Source organism: Salmo trutta, chromosome 27 (genome assembly GCF_901001165.1).
Source record: "Salmo trutta chromosome 27, fSalTru1.1, whole genome shotgun sequence".
In the NCBI taxonomy this organism is placed as follows: Eukaryota; Metazoa; Chordata; class Actinopteri; order Salmoniformes; family Salmonidae; genus Salmo; species Salmo trutta.
In genome coordinates this window covers 40696481-40716952 of record NC_042983.1, presented here as the reverse complement: position 1 = coordinate 40716952, position 20472 = coordinate 40696481, and the positions used below count along the sequence as shown (strand labels likewise).

General features: G+C 39.7%; 1 protein-coding gene and 1 long non-coding RNA gene across 3 annotated transcripts; one reads left to right on the top strand and one right to left on the bottom strand.

Annotated features, from left to right (window-relative positions):
* Positions 1-5954: 5954 nt before the first annotated feature.
* LOC115165124 (trichohyalin-like) lies at positions 5955-18925 on the top strand. 2 transcript variants are annotated; one of them, XM_029718160.1, is made up of 10 exons: positions 5955-6131; positions 6306-6332; positions 8839-9171; positions 12564-12569; positions 13076-13150; positions 13415-14113; positions 14299-14367; positions 14494-14568; positions 14873-14950; positions 15044-18925. In XM_029718160.1, exons 2-10 carry the CDS (start codon positions 6311-6313, stop codon positions 16438-16440), a joined length of 2754 nt encoding a protein of 917 aa, XP_029574020.1. In that variant the 5' UTR covers positions 5955-6131; positions 6306-6310; the 3' UTR covers positions 16441-18925. The 2 variants fall into 2 exon arrangements, with proteins under 2 accessions (XP_029574020.1, XP_029574021.1); XM_029718161.1 differs by lacking the exons at positions 14299-14367; positions 14494-14568.
* Positions 10568-12316, bottom strand: LOC115165153 (uncharacterized). The gene is made up of 2 exons (XR_003870078.1): positions 11902-12316; positions 10568-10911 (listed from the first exon to the last, which is right to left on the bottom strand). It is a non-coding gene; the product is annotated as an uncharacterized LOC115165153 (long non-coding RNA).
* Positions 18926-20472: the final 1547 nt, after the last annotated feature.

The window sequence follows — 20472 nt, the reverse complement described above, 5'->3', positions numbered from 1 at the left end:
TCTCTTTTCCCCTCAGGCCTGCCGTTAAGCAGGTCAACTCTCCCATTGGCCACAGTTTAACGAGCGACCCTATTGGTCAAAACTTACATTTAAAAGTAAACCAAACTATTCACTTATACATTAAATCAATATTTCTTCAAAAAGAAATGCATTAAGAACATTACAATTTAGGAGCAATTCAATCCCCTTTTAAATATAATACCAATTAATTATAAACTCACTACTTGGTTTTAACAAGAACAAACTCAATACCTAGTTCAAACAAGGGTATTACACTACTAATACTACTAACTTAGGGTGACCATATGTCCTCTTTTTCCCGGACATCTTTTTGGACCTAAAAAATACGTCCGGCCGGGATTTCTAAATCGCCCAAAATGTCCGGGATTCGGCTTTTGCTTTCTACAGTCGCCATTCATTGTGTGCGTTTTGGGGTTTAGCATTATTTTGACCTTTCTCTTTAGGTCCCGCCTTCTCACACGCCACCATTGGTGGGTCATGTAGACCTACGCAAACATTGGTCAAACTGCATCTCAATCATTACCCTCACCATGGCAACAGCCAAGAGAAGGAGCAGCAGCTTGCTTGTCAACAGTGACACATGGCTCCAGAACAGTGTAAAAATGCTCAAACGCAAATGTAAATTCACAGACGATTTACAGAGAAAATTCCCGTGTTTTCGTCTTGGTCGGGATCCGTGTGAAGCAGAATGCATGACCTGCAAAGCTGGCACGTACGTGTCAGTGTCAAATAAAGGTGCTAGCGACCTAGAAGCCCACATAAACTCCGCAAAACTCTAAATTTCAGCTAAAGGAGAGAGTTCGTCAGGTAAATTAATTGACTATTTTGTGAGAGCAGGTAAAACAGAAGATGCTGTTACTTAGGGTGACCATACGTCCTCTTTTTCCCGGACATGTCCTCTTTTTTGAAAACTAAAATATGGTCACCCTAACTAACTACTACTACCTACTGACTACTGCTGCCACTACTACTGCTACTACTGTTACTGTTACTACTACTACTACTACTACTGCTACTACTGCTGCTACTGCTACTACTACTACTACTCTAGGACAGCATTTTGAGAAGACCAGAGGAAGTGATGGAGCATCAGTCTGAATGCAGATGTCCATATGACTGATAGGTGAGTAATTAAATAGACATGCAGTAACCTTCTCTGACCACCAGATGTCTCTGTTACACCACCAGAGGAGCAGGAGGAACCATGAGGACTATTGGAGTTGCAGTTGTCCATTCAACTCCTGACTCCAATACTTGATTCCAACTATTTTGATTTGATAACTAAACAGACACACAGAGAAATATAAGTATTATGTTGCTTGTTTTACTATATAGAAATAGTTTTGTTGCTTTGTGTCACACATAGTATATGTTACTTCAACAATATTGTATTAAATCAGTATCACTAAATACCATATCAGTGGTTATGTTGTAAGCACACTTTGGATTACATTTTCTGTCCCCCCAAAAATATTTTCATATAGAGGGAGGGGACTCTATACCTTATGCAAAAACAGAATACTATAAAGGCAGGACTCTGTAATATGAGAATTTAGTCTTTTCCATGGAAGGGCTCTGCTCTGTGACGTTTGTAATAAAGTCTGAATTGAATTCACAAGTTCCGGTATCTGTGCAAATATTTGACTCAAGATATTCCACAACAAAATGGTGAGCTTGCCAGGAGGGGCAAGGGACCAGAGACTGAAAATCTGCTGCTGTGAATGGGCTTCCTGGACGGACTGCAGAAAACACAAGTAGCCACATGTTAAGACGGTAAACTGAGTTTTTGCCTGTAATAGTAGAGTTCTTGTGTGGTCCGCTGTAGGAACCTGTTTTCAGAGGTAGGTAACCAAGGTCTCTCCAAATTAAACAAACCAAGTGATACTGGGAGCTTTTGAATTCAATAACTGCATGCATTCTAAAGCTTTGGGGAGTTAAAATAGTTATTTGTAGGTATCTGTGTGGGCTATGTGTATTGGGGGGCTGTGTGTGTTTCGTGGGTGTCGGGTATCTTAGACGGGTGGGGCTGTTTGTCTACCTAGTCTCATCTGGGGTGCCGACTGCCTCTGCATATTGTCAACACCAATAAAAGTAAAAGTAAAATCCTGTGCACACCGTGACACCACTCCAAGAAGGTGTGGATGGGTATATAGGTTATGATAAGAACTTTTACCCGATTTGGCAAGTCCTATCATAAAAATAAATCCTATAATAAAGTCTCCCGGTGTTGAGGAAGTGAATCTGGAAAAGGACTGATTTAATAGGTCGCTTAGGAAAGCGTGAAAAGTGTGTGTTATACTAGGACTTTGACACGATTTAGCGAATTCCTTTTATAAGAGAAATCCTATATCGTGTTGCGGAAGTGTATCGATAATTAATAGGTTGCTTAGGAAAGCATGAAAAGTGTGTGTTATACTAGGACTTTGACACGATTTAGCGAATTCCTTTTATAAGAGAAATCCTATATCGTGTTGCGGAAGTGTATCGATAATTAATAGGTCGCTTAGGAAAGCATGAAAAGTGTGTGTTATACTAGGACTTTGACACGATTTTGAGAATTCCTTTTATAAGAGAAATCCTATATCGTGTTGCGGAAGTGTATCGATAATTAATAGGTCGCTTAGGAAAGCATAAAAAGTGTATGCTTGTGCTGGGACTTTGACCTGATTTTGCAAGCTCCCATCATACAATAAAATCCTGTATAAGAATGTCTCCCTGTGTTTGAGGAAGTGTATCAGGTTAGGCTAGAAACTGCAGGTTGTGTTAGGTAAAACGGAGTGTGTGAGTGAATGTGAATAAAATCCTGAATGAGTAAAGTCTCCCTGTATGGAGGAAGTGTATAGGCTTAGAAAATACATAGTGTGTGTGTATGTGTGTGTGTTGCCAGTCCGGAGTGGGGGATTGCGCAACCTTCCAGTGCAGGCGGGAGGGGCGCATCTAGTCCTCACTAGGAAACAGGAAAGAAAACCATATGGGAAATGTTTAAAGATAAGAAATTAATAAAATAGTATGTTTAAATAATTATCCTTACATAACATAGGAATATTAACAAATGTTAAGTGAGAAGTATAAAGTATATAATGGTGTGAGATAGAAAAGTATAAAATACAGAAACGTAGCTATAGTATGCGTTTGAAGTAATCCAGTACTGCTGAAAGAAAGAACGGCCATAGACACATAAATAGAAGCGAAGCAGTAGGGTCAATAGCGACAGCTGCTAGAAGTATTCAGTAAAGTGAGTAGACAGTGAGATAAAGCAGAGCGAGGTTAAGCTTAACGGACCCCGAGGTGAATAGAAGAGAAGAACAGGAGTGTAAATCACAGAGAGAGAGAGAGAGTGATTAGTTTTGAACAAGTGAATAGCACAGTAAAGATAGGAAATAGTGCAGAAACTATTAATAGCTAAACTAGAAATAAGAAAATTAACTAACAATAAAATAGAATATAAGGAATAATGAAGAACAAGCAATAAAATAAGTGAAACACCAGTATAAACCTAGTGTAACGGCTGTCTTCATAAATGGACCAAGGCGCAGCAGGTATGTGAATACTCATCTTTAATTAAAAATAAGGAGTAAAGCATCCACTTAATAACACAAAAGGTGACAACAGTGACAGTTCTGCAGGCTATAAACGCAGTGCAAAAACAACCACACACAAAACCCAGTGACAAACATACTCCTACATATATGACTCCCAATCAGGAACAACGATCCCCAGCTGTTCCTGATCAGGAGTCACAAGACACACAGAACATTCAAACACACACACAAGACTGCCACGTCCTGACCCCCAAACTACTACAACAGCTCCATCTGCTGTTCAGGACGTGACACCTAGGGGCTAGCAACCCCTATGCAAAGAAGAAATAATAATGATATCTATAAATTGGAAAAACGCAGAGTGATATTGGAGGTGCTGTACTGGAATAAGACATTAAGTAATCTGTAGTATTCAGTAATACAGTTCCAGACAGTATAGTGTAGGCTTTAATATGAGGTATTAAGTGCAGTGACTAATGAATTATTATCTGGGAAAGTGTGTATCCCTACCTTGGAAAATAGTTAATAAAAGGTGTGTATTATAGATGGGAGTGAAGAAATCTAAAATACCCTGAACACCGTTGGGAATGTTTAGGGAATAATAACTATTAATATGGCGACAAACGGACCCGTTTCTCCCTGTAATATAGAGATAGCAGGATTTAACCTGTTGAGGCCACGGGTTAGCAATGAACCCTGAGACGGGATTGCTAGCAAGGCTGGAAATTCAAAACATCAAAAATCTAATAATTTCAATTTCTCAAACAATCAACTATTTTACACCATTTAAAAGATAAACATCTCCTTAATCTAACCACATTGTTCGATTTTCAAAGAGGCTTTACGGCAAAAGCATAAAGTTAGATTATGTTAGGACAGTACATAGCCACAAAAGTACAAACATCCATTTTCAATTCAAGGTCAGGCGTCACCAAAAGCAGAAACCAGCTAAAATTATGCACTAACCTTTGACAATCTCCATCAGATGACACTCCTAGGACATTATCTTATACAATACATGCATTTTTTGTTCCATCAAGTTCATATTTATATCCAAAAACAGCATTTTACAGTAGCGGTGAAATTCAGATTTTTTTCTTCTCTGAAATGCTTCCGGTGAACAACGTTACAATTTACAAAATTACTATTCGAAAACATTGGTAAATTATAATATTGTCATTCAAATAATTATAGTTTAACATTTCGTAAATGCTACTGTATTGCCAGATTTCAAAATAACTTTACTGGGAAATCACAAGTTGCAATAAACCGGGTGCTGTGCTAAGAACAATAGGCTAGGCTATATAGGTTAGCATCATCTTGTAACCAGCTAATATCAATAATACTATCGTCAATAATCCCTTACCTTTGATTATCTTCATCCATTGGCACTTCAAGGAATCCCAGGTCCACAACAAATGTGGTTTCTTTTGACAAAGTTCATAATTGATCTCCAAATAACTCCAAGTTGTTTCATGTTGTTAGCGCTTCGGTGGCTACTAAAAAGTAGCGCGGGCGGGGGGGTGGGAAGTCACGGCGAAAAGTTAAAAAAGTAAAAAAAATAATCTATTTACGTTCGTTCAAACATGTCAAACGTTGTTTAGCATCAATCTTTAGAGCCATTTTTAACGTGAAACATCAGTAATGTTTCAACCCGACCTCACCTGTGTCTAGAAAAACGTTTTTGAAAAATGTCTCGCGTCACATGATTGCGCAGGTGCAGTCAATAATGAAGTGACGACATCCCAGGGAGGTCAACTTCCCTTCCTTGTCATCCGGTCTCTGTTCATCATAGACGCTTCAAACAACTTTATAAAGATCGCTGACATCTAGTGGAAGCCGTAGGAGTTGCGAAATGAATCCTTTCTCACTGTGTTATCTATTAAACAATGATTCAAAAGAAATAGTACAGCCACAAAATTCTTTTTTTCTCTCAGGTTTTCTCAGGTTTTTGCCTTCCATATGAGTTTTGTTATACTTACAGACACCATTCAAACAGTTTTAGAAAATTCAGAGTGTTTTCTATCCAAATCTGGTAATAATATGCAGATCCTAGCTTCTGAGTTGGTGTAGGTGGCAGTTAAAAATGGGCAAACCCTGACCATTTTTACATTTTACCAGACACTCTGTAGTGAGTCCATTCATTTTCCTATTTTTTTTTGTAATTGAAACCACAACTCTGGCATTACAAGCAGTATGCTCTACCAACTGAGCTACATTCTTAAATTCTGATTTTAACCCTAACTCATACTGCTAACCTTATGCCTAACCTTAAACTTAAATTAATATCAGAAATGTACATTCTTGTTTCTGTGACATTTTACGATAGTCCTATAGACAATTTAGACTTTGTGACTGGGTTTTCTATTAACCAGAGAGGCTAGGGGGTGGAGTTTACTCCAAGTACCTGTGCAAAGGTGAAGGTGAAAGTTGTGTCTCAGTATAGACCTGAGGTGTAGATTGTTCTGTAAAAACATGTAGATATGCACATATAGTGACTATTAGAGTGGTTATGGATTTAAATCAACTATTTTGAATGTGAAGTGGAGGACGTGAAGACCAGTAAAGGTAAGAGGAGATCTCAGTATATTTCACTTTCCAAACTAGACACAGCAGTCCTGTTTTAAAACAATGAGGACTGGAGAAAGAGGAAGTGATGTTTGTATCTGTGTGATTGAGCAAAAGAGAGAATTTGATGAATGGTAATGATGTAAATATGAATGTTTTCTCTTTTTATTGCAGTTAAAATGGCAGAGTCCAGAATTCACAGTAAGTCGCCATGCTATAATTAATGATTAACTTTTCTTTCATGTATCTGGGAGAACAGAACTAAACCAACTATTGAAAATGAAATGGTTTGTGGTTTTATTTGTCTTTATGTGTAAATGTGTGTCTGGATGAAATATGTTTGTAACATGAGGAGTTGTAGCTGAGTTTGTGTCTGTGAGAAACAGCTCTACTGCTCCACAGTGACCTCTCCCTCCAAACATCTCTTTATTATAGAACCCATTTAATCCAGTCGGGCACAATACGGAACAAAATAAACTTTTTGTACTTTACTGGCTCTAGAGAAGTTAAAGTTGTTCATATCAACAAATTAGTTGGGCTCCCGAGTGGTGCAGTGGTCTAAGGCACTGCATCTCAGTGTGAGAGGCGTCTCTACAGACTCTGGTTCAATTCCAGGCCGTATGACAACCAGCCACGATTGGGAGTCCCATAGGGCGGAGCACAATTGGTCTAGCGTCGTCCGTGGTAGGCTGTCATTGTAAATAAGAATTTGTTCTAAACTGACTTGCCTCATTAAATAAATAAAATATGTATCCAGAGCAATTAGGATTAAGTGCCTTGCTCAAGGGCATATCAACATTCCTCAGGGATTCAAACCAGCGTTGTTTCGGCTACTGGCCCAATGCTCTTAAGTGCTAGGCTACCTGTCAATCATTTCTGACTAATGGGAAACTCCAGTGCCTCTAATTTATTGTATATATTTAGTCATAGCAGATCCTTTTCTTTCTTCAGTAGATTTAAGTTGAGTTTGGTTCAGGATATACTGGATCAAAATGATGTTACAGATGATTTTACCATTATCCATTAACCTTTACTGATGTTAAATCAGAGATTTTTACTGTAAAACATCATATTTTGTTATTTCAGGGGGAGTTGGCCATGTATAGACCCATAAACTGAATTAGTATAATAATTGAAGTGATATTGTCACGGTTGTCTTCGTCCTCTGACGATATAACGAAATCGTCATCGGAAAATGTGGACCAATACGCAGCAGGTTCGTGAATGCTCATCTTGATTTTTATTCACTACAAAAATGAACATACAAAAATAACAAAATACGAAAACGAACAACTAACAGTCTGTCAAAGCATAGTGCTTTACACAGAACAATCACCCACAAATCACAAACACAAACACACCCTTATATATGAGACTCTCAATCAAAGGCAGATAGACAACACCTGCCTTCAACTGAGAGTCCCAATCCCAATTAACCAACATAGAAACACACTCACCAGACTAGACATAGAAATACATAAACAGACTATAAACCAAAACCCCGGAAATACTAAATCAAACACCCTTAATCAAACACACCACCCTGAACCACATAAAACAAATACCCTCTGTCACGCCCTGACCAAACTACAAAACAATTAACCTTATATACTGGCCAGGACGTGACAGATATTTAATGTTATTAGGTTTGTTTAGTGTCTCTTGCACAATGGTAGACCTGGTTAGTATGAATGTTGAGGCTTGGACACTGGGGTAGACCTGTTTTATATGAGGATGCCCATGGATTTCCCTGGTTTATAATGGGGTGTAGGGATACACAAGGTTCATACAGGTAATGGGGCTGGATGGATGTCTATTGCCCATTCAAATCCTTTCTGGCAACAACGTTTGTGGTATAAAAAAGAGATTGGGGCTGGGGCACATGTGTTATACCACTGTAATATTAGTTTATCTATGAAATGATTAGTGTATACAGGTCAGATGTCACAGGACTAAAACATGTTGATAACAGGGTTGGGGTGGGCAGCGAATAGCTGGATATAGGTTACTGTTGGTGACTTGGGGAATACAGGCCTAAGGAAAGTGGGTAACAGGGCTGAGATAGGAAAGTAACAGGGATGAGGTGTATTGGCAAAGGAACTGGGGTCTTGAGTAACACACAGGTCATTTAGGGCCAGGATATGCCTGTATCTGTACTTGATTGTATAGATTGGAGGGTATTGGCATGTGGGTGTCAGGGTTAGGGCATGGGGGTAACAGGGCTGGGGTGTGTGGGTCATTGAGTTTAGGTGTGTGGGTAAGTGGGCTGAGGTATATAGATATTGAGGTTGAGGAATAGGGGTAAATATCTGTTCATGTTATTATAGACAGAGCACTCTGTCACAGTTATGGCCAAGAATAAAACATACTTTAAAATAAATAAATAAATAATCAAAATGGATGACATGTCAGGCTTACTAGTGGCATAAGATTTGCATAGTGGCATGTCTGGGAAAGATGTGGGAACAAATGGGATAATATCATTCTAGATTGTAGCATCACATTCTTCTATGACATATATACTTTCCTTCAAATGAATATGTCTGTCTGGGATTGTGTGTGTTGTATTTTACAATTGACATGGTCCTGGTTGTTGTATGTCTATTGTAGTTTTTCATTCAGCTGTGTTTATAAATGTACTGAGAGTATTTGTGTTCCTGACACAGGTGATGTCATTAAACATGAAATATTCTCTCTTTCTGAACAGCTCAGTTTAAACTCACCTCAGAAGACAATGTGTGGGCTGATGTTGGTGAAGAGGTCACCCTCCCCTGTCACCTCTCACCTGGCATCAGTGCTGTTGCCACGACGATCAGGTGGTTTAAAGAGACAGAGTGTATTTACCTGTATAAGAATGGCCAGGTGACAGAGAGGAGTGGCTATGAGGGCAGAGTGAGTCTGATCACCCAGGAGCTGGAGAGAGGCAACGTGTCTCTGAGGCTGAGAGACTGCAGGGAGTCAGATACAGCAGACTACATATGTCAGGTCATCCATGGAGAACAGAAGGAGGAGGCTGCAGTGGGTTTATGGGTCAGAGGAGGTAAGTGTTCTAGAACTCCAGTAATGTTTCTAAACACCTAAACAACAACAATAACAACCAGTCTCTTTCCCTGTACAGAACACTTCTACGTTCTCATGTAGGTAGGAGTTCATAGTAGGAGTTACAGATGAATAGACTAGATTCATTCTGAATATCAACTAGTTACAATGCATATTACCATCACTCTGAGCTTTGAGCTTGTCCTAAAGCATTAGAACCATTCCAACATTACTGTCACGTCCCTTGATTGTCATTAGTAATGAATGTGATGAACACTCATACCCCTCTGATGTATATCACATCACTATGGTATTTGAGAGGATCATGTGACAGATGGTGATTTGAAGGTAATGATAATAACTAATACATTCTGTTTTACATGATCATTATTCATGACTCTCCATCTTCGATAATGGATGATCAGAAATACGTGAGTAATTACTTATTTGTCTGATTTGTTTATTGACAACCAATAACACAAGACAAAGAACAGACCAGAGTGTTAATCTGATACTATAAAAACTACAGGCCTTGTGAACAGCAGTGTGTCTTCTTCAAGGCTACAAATTAAATCAGTTTCATTACATTTATCAATACTCTCCCCAAATGTTCTCAAGGTAGGTTGGATTAAGATGTATAGATGTTCTTCAAATTATCCAGAATTTTCAGATCATAGATCTCCCACAGTATATCTGCTGTAGAGCTCAACATTTCAGAGGGGTTGAGTTAAATGCGGAAACACATTGCAGTTGAATACATTCAGTTGGACGACTGACTAGGTTTCCCCCTTTCCCTTTCACATGTCCTCCCACAATATATCTGCCATAAAGGTCAACATTTCACACTCCAAAATGAACATGGAATCAGCTTGAGTTCAGTTTGATGTCCTCGTATGAAGCATTCTGTGATGTTTAAACTGTTCCAATAGTAGCACTGCTTACATCCCTTTCCCTAGATGTACATTAGTAATGAATGTGATGAACAGTCATATCAATATGATGTATGGTATTTGATTGAATAATGTAATGTGAATGAAATTGGATTGAATGTAGCTGTAGTAATTCATACATTTTGTTATACATTATCAATATTCATTCCTCTCCATCTTGGATAATGGATGATCAGGAGCAATACGATAAACCTCCCACAATATATCTGCCATAGAGCTCAACATTTCACAAACCAACATTAAAATGGAATCAGCTGGATTTTAGCTTGATGTCTTATTATGAAGCATTCAGTCATTCCAATATGATGTATGGTATTTCATTAAATTATGTAATGAGACAGAAATTCAATGAACAATAATAACTAATGCATTCTGTTTTACATGATCATTATTCATGACTCTCCATCTTGGATAATGGATGATCAGTAATGGGTGAGTATTTACTTATTTGTCTGTTTTGTTTATTGACAACCAATAACACAAGATAAAGAACAGACCAGAGTGTTAATCTGATACTATAAAAACTACAGGCCTTGTGAACAGCAGTGTGTCTTCTTCAAGACTACAAATTAAATCAGTTTCTTTACATTTATCAATACTCTCCCCAAATGTTCTCAAGGTAGGTTGGATTATGATGTCAGATGTTCTTCAAATTATCCAGAATTTTCAGATCATAGATCAATATATCTGCCATAGAGGTCAACATTCACATAGTCCTCCTACAATATATCTGCCATAGAGGTCAATATTTCACATAGTCCTCCCACAATACATCTGCCATAGAGGTCAACCTTTGAACATCCAAAATGAACATGGCATCAGCTTGAATTCAGTTTGATGTCCCAGTATGAAGCATTCTGTGATGTTTAGACTGTTCCAATAGTAGCACTGCTTACATCCCTTTCCCTAGATGTACATTAGTAATGAATGTGATGAACAGTCATATCAATATGATGTATGGTATTTGATTGAATAATGTAATGGAATGAAATTGGATTGAATGTAATTATAATAATTCACACATTTTGTTATACATTATCAATATTCATTCCTCTCCATCTTGGATAATGGATGATCAGGAGCAATACCATAAACCTCCCACAATATATCTGCCATATAGCTCAACATTTCACACATTAAAATTAAAATAGAATCAGCTTGCATTTAGCTTGATGTCTTATTATGAAGCATTCAGTCATTCTCAGACTGCTCACATAGTAGTGCTGCTACATCCCGTTCCCTAGATGTACATTAGTAATGAATGTGATGAACAGTCATTCCAATATGATGTATGGTATTTCATTAAATTATGTAATGAGACAGAAATTCAATGAACAATAATAACTAATGCATTCTGTTTTACATGATCATTATTCATGACTCTCCATCTTGGATAATGGATGATTAGGATCAGGTGAGTAATTACTTATTTGTCTGTTTTGTTTATTGACAACCAATAACACAAGACAAAGAACAGACCAGAGTGTTAATATGATTCTATAAAAACTACAGGCCTTGTGAACAGCAGTGTGTCTTCTTCAAGGCTACAAATTAAATCAGTTTCTTTACATTTATCAATACTCTCCCCAAATGTTCTCAAGATAGGTTGGATTAAGATGTATAGATGTTCTTCAAATTATCCTGAATTTTCATGTCATAGATCTCCCACAATATATCTGTTATAGAGGTCAATATTTCACATAGTCCTCCCACAAAATATCTGCCATAGAGGTCAACATTTCACATAGTCCTCCCACAATATATCTGCCATAGAGGTCAACATTTCACATAGTCCTCCCACAATATATCTGCCACAGAGCTCAACATTTCACACACCAAAATGAACATGGAATCAGCTTGAATTCAGTTTGATGTCCTAGTATGAAGCATTCTGTGATGTTTAGACTGTTCCAATAGTAGCACTGCTTACATCCCTTTCCCTAGATGTACATTAGTAATGAATGTGATGAACAGTCATATCAATATGATGTATGGTATTTGATTGAATAATGTAATGTGACTGAAATTGGATTGAATGTAACTGTAATAACTCATACATTTTGTTATACATTATCACTATTCACTCCTCTCCATCTTGGATAATGGATGATCAGGAGCAATACCATAAACCTCCCACAATATATCTGCCATATAGCTCAACATTTCACACATTAACATTAAAATAGAATCAGCTTGCATTTAGCTTGATGTCTTATTATGAAGCATTCAGTCATTCTCAGACTGCTCACATAGTAGTGCTGCTACATCCCTTTCCCTGGATGTACATTAGTAATGAATGTGATGAACAGTCATATCAATATGATGTATGGTATTTCATTAAATTATGTAATGAGACAGAAATTCAAAGAACAATAATAACTAATACATTCTGTTTTACATGATCATTATTCATGACTCTCCATCTTCGATAATGGATGATCAGAATGGGGTGAGTAATTACTTATTTGTTTGTTTTGTTTATTGACAACCAATAACACAAGACAAAGAACAGACCAGAGTGTTAATCTGATACTATAAAAACTACAGGCCTTGTGAACAGCAGTGTGTCTTCTTCAAGGCTACAAATGAAATCAGTTTCTTTACATTTATCAATACTCTCCCCAAATGTTCTCAAGGTAGGTTGGATAAAGATGTCAGATGTTCTTCAAATTCTACTGAATGTATATTCCATAGAACCCTGCCTCCTGACACAATATCCTGTATCTGCCATAGAGCCCAATGCTGGTTATCACTAACAATGAACATAATCATTTGATCAGAGATAGGCCAATAACAAAATAACATTATTTATGAAGTTAACCAGATCTCATTGGTTCCCACAGTCCTTACATGAGGGAGGCTTGAGTGACAGGAGAAATGTGATTGGTCCTGTTTGTTCTGTATATAGTGATGTAGTCTACCACACAGACCTCACCTCTCTGTTTTACACCATAGGATCAGAATCACAGTATTTACAACACGAGACCCAGGAGAACAAGCTGAAGAGGGAGGCATCAGCTGGTGACCTTGGTAAGTATGAGAGAGTCTGGAGGAGAGAGGATTGAATCAGGGAACATGAGTGATGTCATTCAGTTTTTCAGACTAATTCATTTGTAATGTATCAAATAGTCAATAGACCAGTTGATGATTGGTTCAGCTCAGATAACTGTTGACTGTAGGAAATAATTACACATAATTGTACCACCTCCATCAAATGATAATGTATTTATAGGTATGAATTAATATATTACTTATTCAAACAACCAACTAAATATGTTAATTGCTCTCTCTCAGAGTTGAAGATGGAAAAAGAATTAAAAGAGATATTAAGACAGGAGATGATGAAACAACTAGAGGAGAAAGACACACAACTGGATGATATGACCCAGGAAGTGAGAGATAAAGAGAGACTCCTGGAGGAGAAGAACCAGATAATGGGACAGAGGGAGAAACTATTAGAAGAGAAAGAAAACCAACTGGAAGAGAAAGACAAGCAACTAAAGGAGAGAGACATTCAACTAGAGGCACTGAGAAAGAACCTGCAGGACAAGAACAGCCAAGTAGAGAACTTCAGAGTCCTACTGCAGGACAAAGACCTTCAACTAGAGGACAGCATCCACAGACTGGGAGAGAAGGACAGACTACTGGAAGAGAGAGACAAACTACTGGAAGAGAGAGACAAACAGCTGGAAGAGAGAGACAAACAGCTGGAAGAGAGAGACAAACTACTGGAAGAGAGAGACAAAGTTCTGCAGGGGAAAGAAAATGAACTAAAAGAGAGGAGGCAGGAAGTAGAAGAGAGAGACAAACAGCTGGAAGAGAGAGACAAAGTACTGGAAGAGAGAGATAAACAGCTGGAGGGGAAAGTAAATGAACTAAAAGAGAGGAGGCAGGAAGTAGAAGAGAGAGAGAACCTTCTAGAGGAGAGAGAGAAGCAGTTAAAGGAAAGAGACAAACAGGTGGAGGATGTCAACAATGAAAATGCTGAACTGGGTGAGATTATTCACACCATTAATACATTTAGTCTTCTGTACTTTCCTCAATTCTCAGGTTATTGTCGACTCTCCACTGAGTTGTGAATATTGTTGTCCATCACTTCATACTTCCCCTCTGCATCATATTTCTGTCTAAAGTCTTTAACACAGAATTCAGATCCTAGTCCTCCTTTGTTATTTCAGCTCAACAGATATGTGATGTGAAGACTGAGGTAGAGAGACTGAGAAGAGAGATCTCAGCCCAGATGACTGGTGAGTGAGATATGTGATACTTAACATTTCAATAGAAACCCAGAACTCCCCTTCAGTAGGTCTATGTGCCTTCATGTGTCACTGAGGTAAATGTTCCCATTCTAAATGGTTGTTCTATTATTTTAGAACATGGAGAGACGTCAGATACAGGTTCCATACTCCCAGTCAGGAGGAGAGACAGCATGGATGATCCTCCATCCAGTGAGTTATCAATATTGTCCTGTTGTCTCCTACTGTTTCTAGTCTATAGTGGACCATCCTCCACTTAGTGAGTTATCAATATTGTCCTGTTATCTCCTACTGTTTCTAGTCTATAGAGGACCATCCTTCACTTAGTGAGTTATCAATGTTGTCTCAAACTGTCATCAATCTTGATATTCTCTATTTTCTCCAATGATCTATATTTCACTATGATGTGTAATGTATTTGTAGTTTGTTTATACTATGTTTTAAATGTGTCTCTGATGAGTCAGTATGTTGACCAGTTCTCTATGTTGTGTTACAGTGGGAGGAGAGACCTCAGATACAGACCCCACACTTCCACTGAGGAGGACAAACAGCATGAATTTAACTCCTCCACATAGTGAGTTATGGATGTAGATTATATTATATTTGACACTGTTGTACATCCTCCAGAGAGTCAGTGTGGTGATCAGTGCTGTGTGTTGTGTTGCAGTGGGAGGAGAGAGCAGCAGTCCAGACTCCCCAGTGTCTCCCAGTGTGTCTGAGCTGAGACTGGTGCTGCTGGGGAGGACTGGGGCTGGGAGGAGTGCAGCAGGAAACACTATCCTGGGCAGAGAGGAGTGGAGGGCCCAGGCCAGCCCCACTGCAGTGACCCAGAGGAGTAAGAGGAGAGAGGGGGACGTGTGTGGAAGAAAGCTGGTGCTCGTGGACATTCCAGACTGTTTCTGTCCTGGACTCTCTCTGGAGGAGATGAGACAGGATGTGGGGCTCTGTGTCCGTCTGTCTGCCCCGGGACCCCACGCCTTCCTCCTGGTCATACCAGTGGAGCCCTCTAAGGGGGAGGAGAGAGGGGTGCTGGAGAGAATAGAGGAGATGTTTGGGGAGGGTTTTTGGGAACACACTGTGATTCTATTCACCCATGATGATGGCCTGAAAGAGCAGAGCATTGAGGAGTTTCTCCAAGCAGGAAGTCAGGACCTCCAGCAGCTTGTAGAGAAAAGTGGGAGCAGGTACCACGCCCTCAACATTAAGGACAGGGCCCATGGCACTCAGGTATCAGAGCTGCTGGATCAGGTAGAGGAGATGGTGGCAGGAAACAGAGAGAGATTCTACAGCAGTCAGACCTACCAGGAGGCAGAGGACCAGGTTAGAGAGATGGAGGGAAAGATCCAGAGAGAGAGAGGAGAGAGGAAACAGAGGGAGGAGAGAGACTTGAGAGAGAGGCTTGAGAAGGAGTTGCAGGACTCTCTGATAAAGATAGAGGGAGTGATCCAGGAACATGAGGGAGATATCAGAACACTCAGTGAAAGAACCAGTGAACTGGAGAGACAGGTGAAAGAAGAGAGGGATGAGGAGAAGAAAAGAGAGCTGGAGAGGGAGCTGAAGAGGGAGTCTGATAGGAGGGAGGAGATGGAGAGAAAGCTGGAGAGATGTAGAGAGAAGAGAGAGAATGAGAGGAGGGAGATGGAGGAGAGACACAGACAGGAGATAGAGGAGATGATGGAGATCTATGAAGGAGAGGCCAGAGTTGAAGCAGAGAGAAACCTGATGAAGATAGTCCTACCTGAGTTACAGAGGAACATCATGATCTCACAGACAAAGATGCAGAGAGAGTTCAGCAGACAGATGGAGGAGAAGAATAGACAGATGAAGGAGAAGAATAGACAGATGGAAGAGAAGAATAGACAGATGAAGGAGAAGGATAGACATATGGAGGAGAAGGATGGAGAAATGGAGAGACTGAGACAGAACTTGAAAGAGGTCAGGGAAGCTCACTCAGTGTTGCAGAAGAGACTGGAACGAGAGGGGAGAGCTCAGAGGGCACTGATAGGGATGTTGGGCTGGGTCAGGAGAAACTCATCAAGTTGGCTTCTCCACAATCTGATATGATTCACCATCACCGTCTATGTGTAGAACCAGACCAGGTCTACTGTCCACTGTACCATGGTGAGTGACAGAGAGGATACAGTAGACGGCACATGTCAAACGTGTGATTTATGACCCTATTTTATGGGTCACGTGTGTTTGTTCATATATGGACATCCTGCAGGACATCCTGCCTTCCGTTCTCACGCTCTCTAGGGAGTGCCCATATATGTACATCCTGTCAAGAAGTTCTCACGCTATCGAGTGAGAGTATATTTAACCAGATAGTGCATCTGTTCCTTTGGAGTAAAGCTGTCATGACGATTGATGTGTAGTGACCTCGTTGAACTGGGGAATGTGTTTGAACATTTGTAAGAGTATGATCCCCCCTGTTGTAGTGAACTTAGGGCTGTTGTGTATGACAACAGTAATGCCCGGGGGTATTGGACAGCCGCATTATAAGTAAGCGAGGTCAACACTACAAGCGACCTCGATAAACCCCAGAACACTAAAGAAATTAAACATGGATTTAGTGACACACACGTGATGACTGTAACAACGGAAGCAGGACCTCGGTTAAAACACAGAGAAAGGGAAGAGTATAAAGCATCAATGTACAATGCGCCAAAAAAGTGTTTTCTAAATATGTATAGAACCCAAATACCCCCCGCAACTGTGTTGAAAGATCAAGTGATGATGTCTAATGGACAACTATGGGGTTATCTGTTTGATTACCCGGCCTGTAGAGTGAAACTCTATACCGTAGCCGAAGGAGAAAAATATACCGACCAGACTTTAGGAGTGGACTACAGGCTTGAAGACTGGCAGGTTTTTCGCAAGCTGGTGTGTCCTGAATTGAGAGTTATCACAAAGGGTTATAGCTTGTTCACGGGCTACGAGACCCATTGGAAGGTTCCCCGGACTCCTCAGGAAGAATTTTTCATAAGGTGAAAATACAAAGAAAGAATGGACTTCCATGTGGGTGCGTGGAGTTCTATATCAGCAACGAGAAAATACGCCACGAAAACATCCGTGAAGGTGGCCTGACTGGGGATTTTAGGTTGCGTTTGCTTATTCCTTTTAAAAGTTGGGATATAATGGAATTGAAAATGTTAGAGTTAGTGGATGCTCTTTTTGTACAGAGCCAACCACGGCAGAGTATTGTTCAGCTAAGGAAGTGCATAATATATACGAATCCTGAGGATTATGCTTCAAAGGAACCCCAAGCAGGGTCATCCTCAGAAGGGTCAGCCCCTGAAGAAAACTAAGTACGTGGCTGTTATGTTAACCACGCCCTGATACCATGGGACTGGTTCAACAATAAAAGGGGTGACCATAAAGCCTCCGGTTCTTCATTTCAGCATATACCATGGATATTCATATACCATACCAGGACACCGATACGTCATGGGTACCAGACCCTAAGGACTCTATGCCTCACAGCCCTCCTTTCTACTCCCCCCAGGCAAGCCCCCCGACACCCCTTACATGTACACAGCCTGAGGATGTGTTTGATGGGGTGGTTAGTACTATTTTTGTGGACACCATCAAGGCCTCTGTAGCCACACTTTTAGACGTGGTGATTGTAGAGTATAAAAGAGAAAAATGAATCAGTTGTGAGATCAATCACCCCAGCCAACGACGACATCCGTGTTTATATGACCCACCCCAGTACTATTTCTTCAACCATTTTGAGGAGCTGGTGAAAAGACTGTGGTCCTGCCAGTTTATACCTTCGCTGGTCAGAGCCCTGGAGTCTATGGGTCTTGTGCCATCTATTCCCAGGGTTTACGGTGTAACCAAGGCTTTCCTACATGAACTGAAGGAGGTGATCTACATCCACGAGAAACTCAAAGAAATCCGGCACACACTCGTGGACGACAACAAATACAAGGAGGCTTTGGTGGCTGATGTGGTGACTTTCTGGCTCAATAAACCCCAAGAGAACGAGTAAGAATATATATTTTTTATTTAGATGTAAAGCAATGGGTAACTATATGCATACGATGTTAGAGAGAATAAAGACATTTTTTTTGAGAGACAATTTACAAATATTTTGAAATTATATTATTGAAAATAAAGTGAAAATAAAGTGAACAATGTATCGCTCTACACAACCCACAATACCGGGGTTAATGCAGAGCGTGTGTTAAAAATGGAGCAAATCATGTGTCATGTAAGACATACGGGCGAGAATCTGCAATGGACACAACTGGTATCCTGTCTTGTGGATGATTCTGAAGAACTAGAAACATCCTTGTTGAAGATTTTAGTTTATTTGTTTGAAACACCGTTTAATTGTAACATGTATCATAATTGTTTATATACTTATATAACGGATGTATTAAAAATTCAGCGATATAAGCCTTTAAATGTAAACCAAGTATACAAGGTGTTGCATGCATGGGTCATTGAGAAAACGGGTGCTAATATCCCGCTACGTATCCTGAAGTGTATGGATACGTAATACTTAATGTTTACAAAAATAAAAGGCAAAATGAAAATGAAATGTTCTCGTTATATGAAAGGGGCTCATTAATGTTAATGTACATCAGAGAGGCAAGAAGGATGGCGGAGCAGACGTTGAAAAACATTTATTATAGCCACCCTAACCCAGGGTCTTATGGTGGTAAGGAGAGGTTCCATAGAGCCATAGCTGAAGAAACAGGTAGCAGGTTGGGTGCTGCTCAAGTGAATGAATGGCTAGCAGAGCAGGATGCTTACACTCTGCATAAACCTGTGTGAAAACAATTTCCATGAAATATAGTTGTTTCTACTCATCCCTTGTCCCAGTTTCAGGCGGATCTATGTGACATGCAGGCCCTTGCAGATAAAAATGATGGAAATCGCTACATGCTAACGGTTATAGATATTTTCTCTAAAATAGCAATTGTAAGGGTCTTAAAAAATAAGAGCGGGGCAGAGGTGACCCGGGCCTTTGACTCTATCTTGAAGGACGGAGGAGCACCCAAGAAAGTGCAGATTGACGGCGGTAAAGAATTTTTTAATAATACTTTTCAGAAACTCATGAAGAAGCACAATATCATACATTTTGCTACAGGTTCGGATTTGAAAGCTTCAGTTGTTGAACGCTTTAACAGAACTTTGAAGGAGAGGATGTGGAAATACTTTACGGCTCACAAGAGCCATAGATATGTGGATATAGTTCAAGATTTAGTAAAGGGTTACAACTACAGCTACCATAAGAGTATACGGATGAAGCCCTTACAAGGTGTCTTCTGAAAAGTCTTTAAAAATCTGAATGGTTTGTTCCCCCTTCGCCGTAAGATTTTTTTAAATTTTAAATTCATAGTGGGGGACTTGGTACGTATATCCAAATTGAGGGGTGTTTTCGACAAAAAATATGAGCAAGGTTACAGCGATGAGGTGTTCACCATTACCGAAGGTCTACCTCGCATACCCCCTGTTTACAAGTTAAAAGATTATGACGGGGAGCTTATAGAGGGTTCCTTTTATGAGACGGAACTACAGAAGGTACAGTTGGGTAAAGACAAAGTTTTTCACGTGGAGGAGATTCTGGATCAAAAGAGAGAAAAGGGTAAAAAATGTGTGTTGGTCCGTCTGAAAAACTGGCCACAAAAGTTCACCAGTTGGGTATTAGAGGATGAGGTGGAGGCAGTGGGGGATAACTTCATCCCTCATGCATGATAAAAACACCATCATTCGAGTGTACACAGGAGTGCATCATGGAGCACAATGGATTCTACCTGACTCTCCCCAGTAATGCGTCTGCACATATATATATGAATAACCAAAGTTCGAATTATACAACCAATTTTCCAAAGCCTATAGAGTTATCAGAGGCCTGGGAAGTAGGTCTCAATGAGATTACATACCCTCATAGTTGGTATAATATCAAGGATAAGGACCGTGATTTTTATTGCAAAAGGATATCGGAACCCCCAAAAGTTATAAAACTTAAAAAAGGGTTCTATAGAACTGTAGAGAGGGTCATCTCAGAGTTGAACAACCTCCTAAACCTGAACCATATGGAAATACTATTGATCTACAACCGTATTCATAAACGTGTACAAA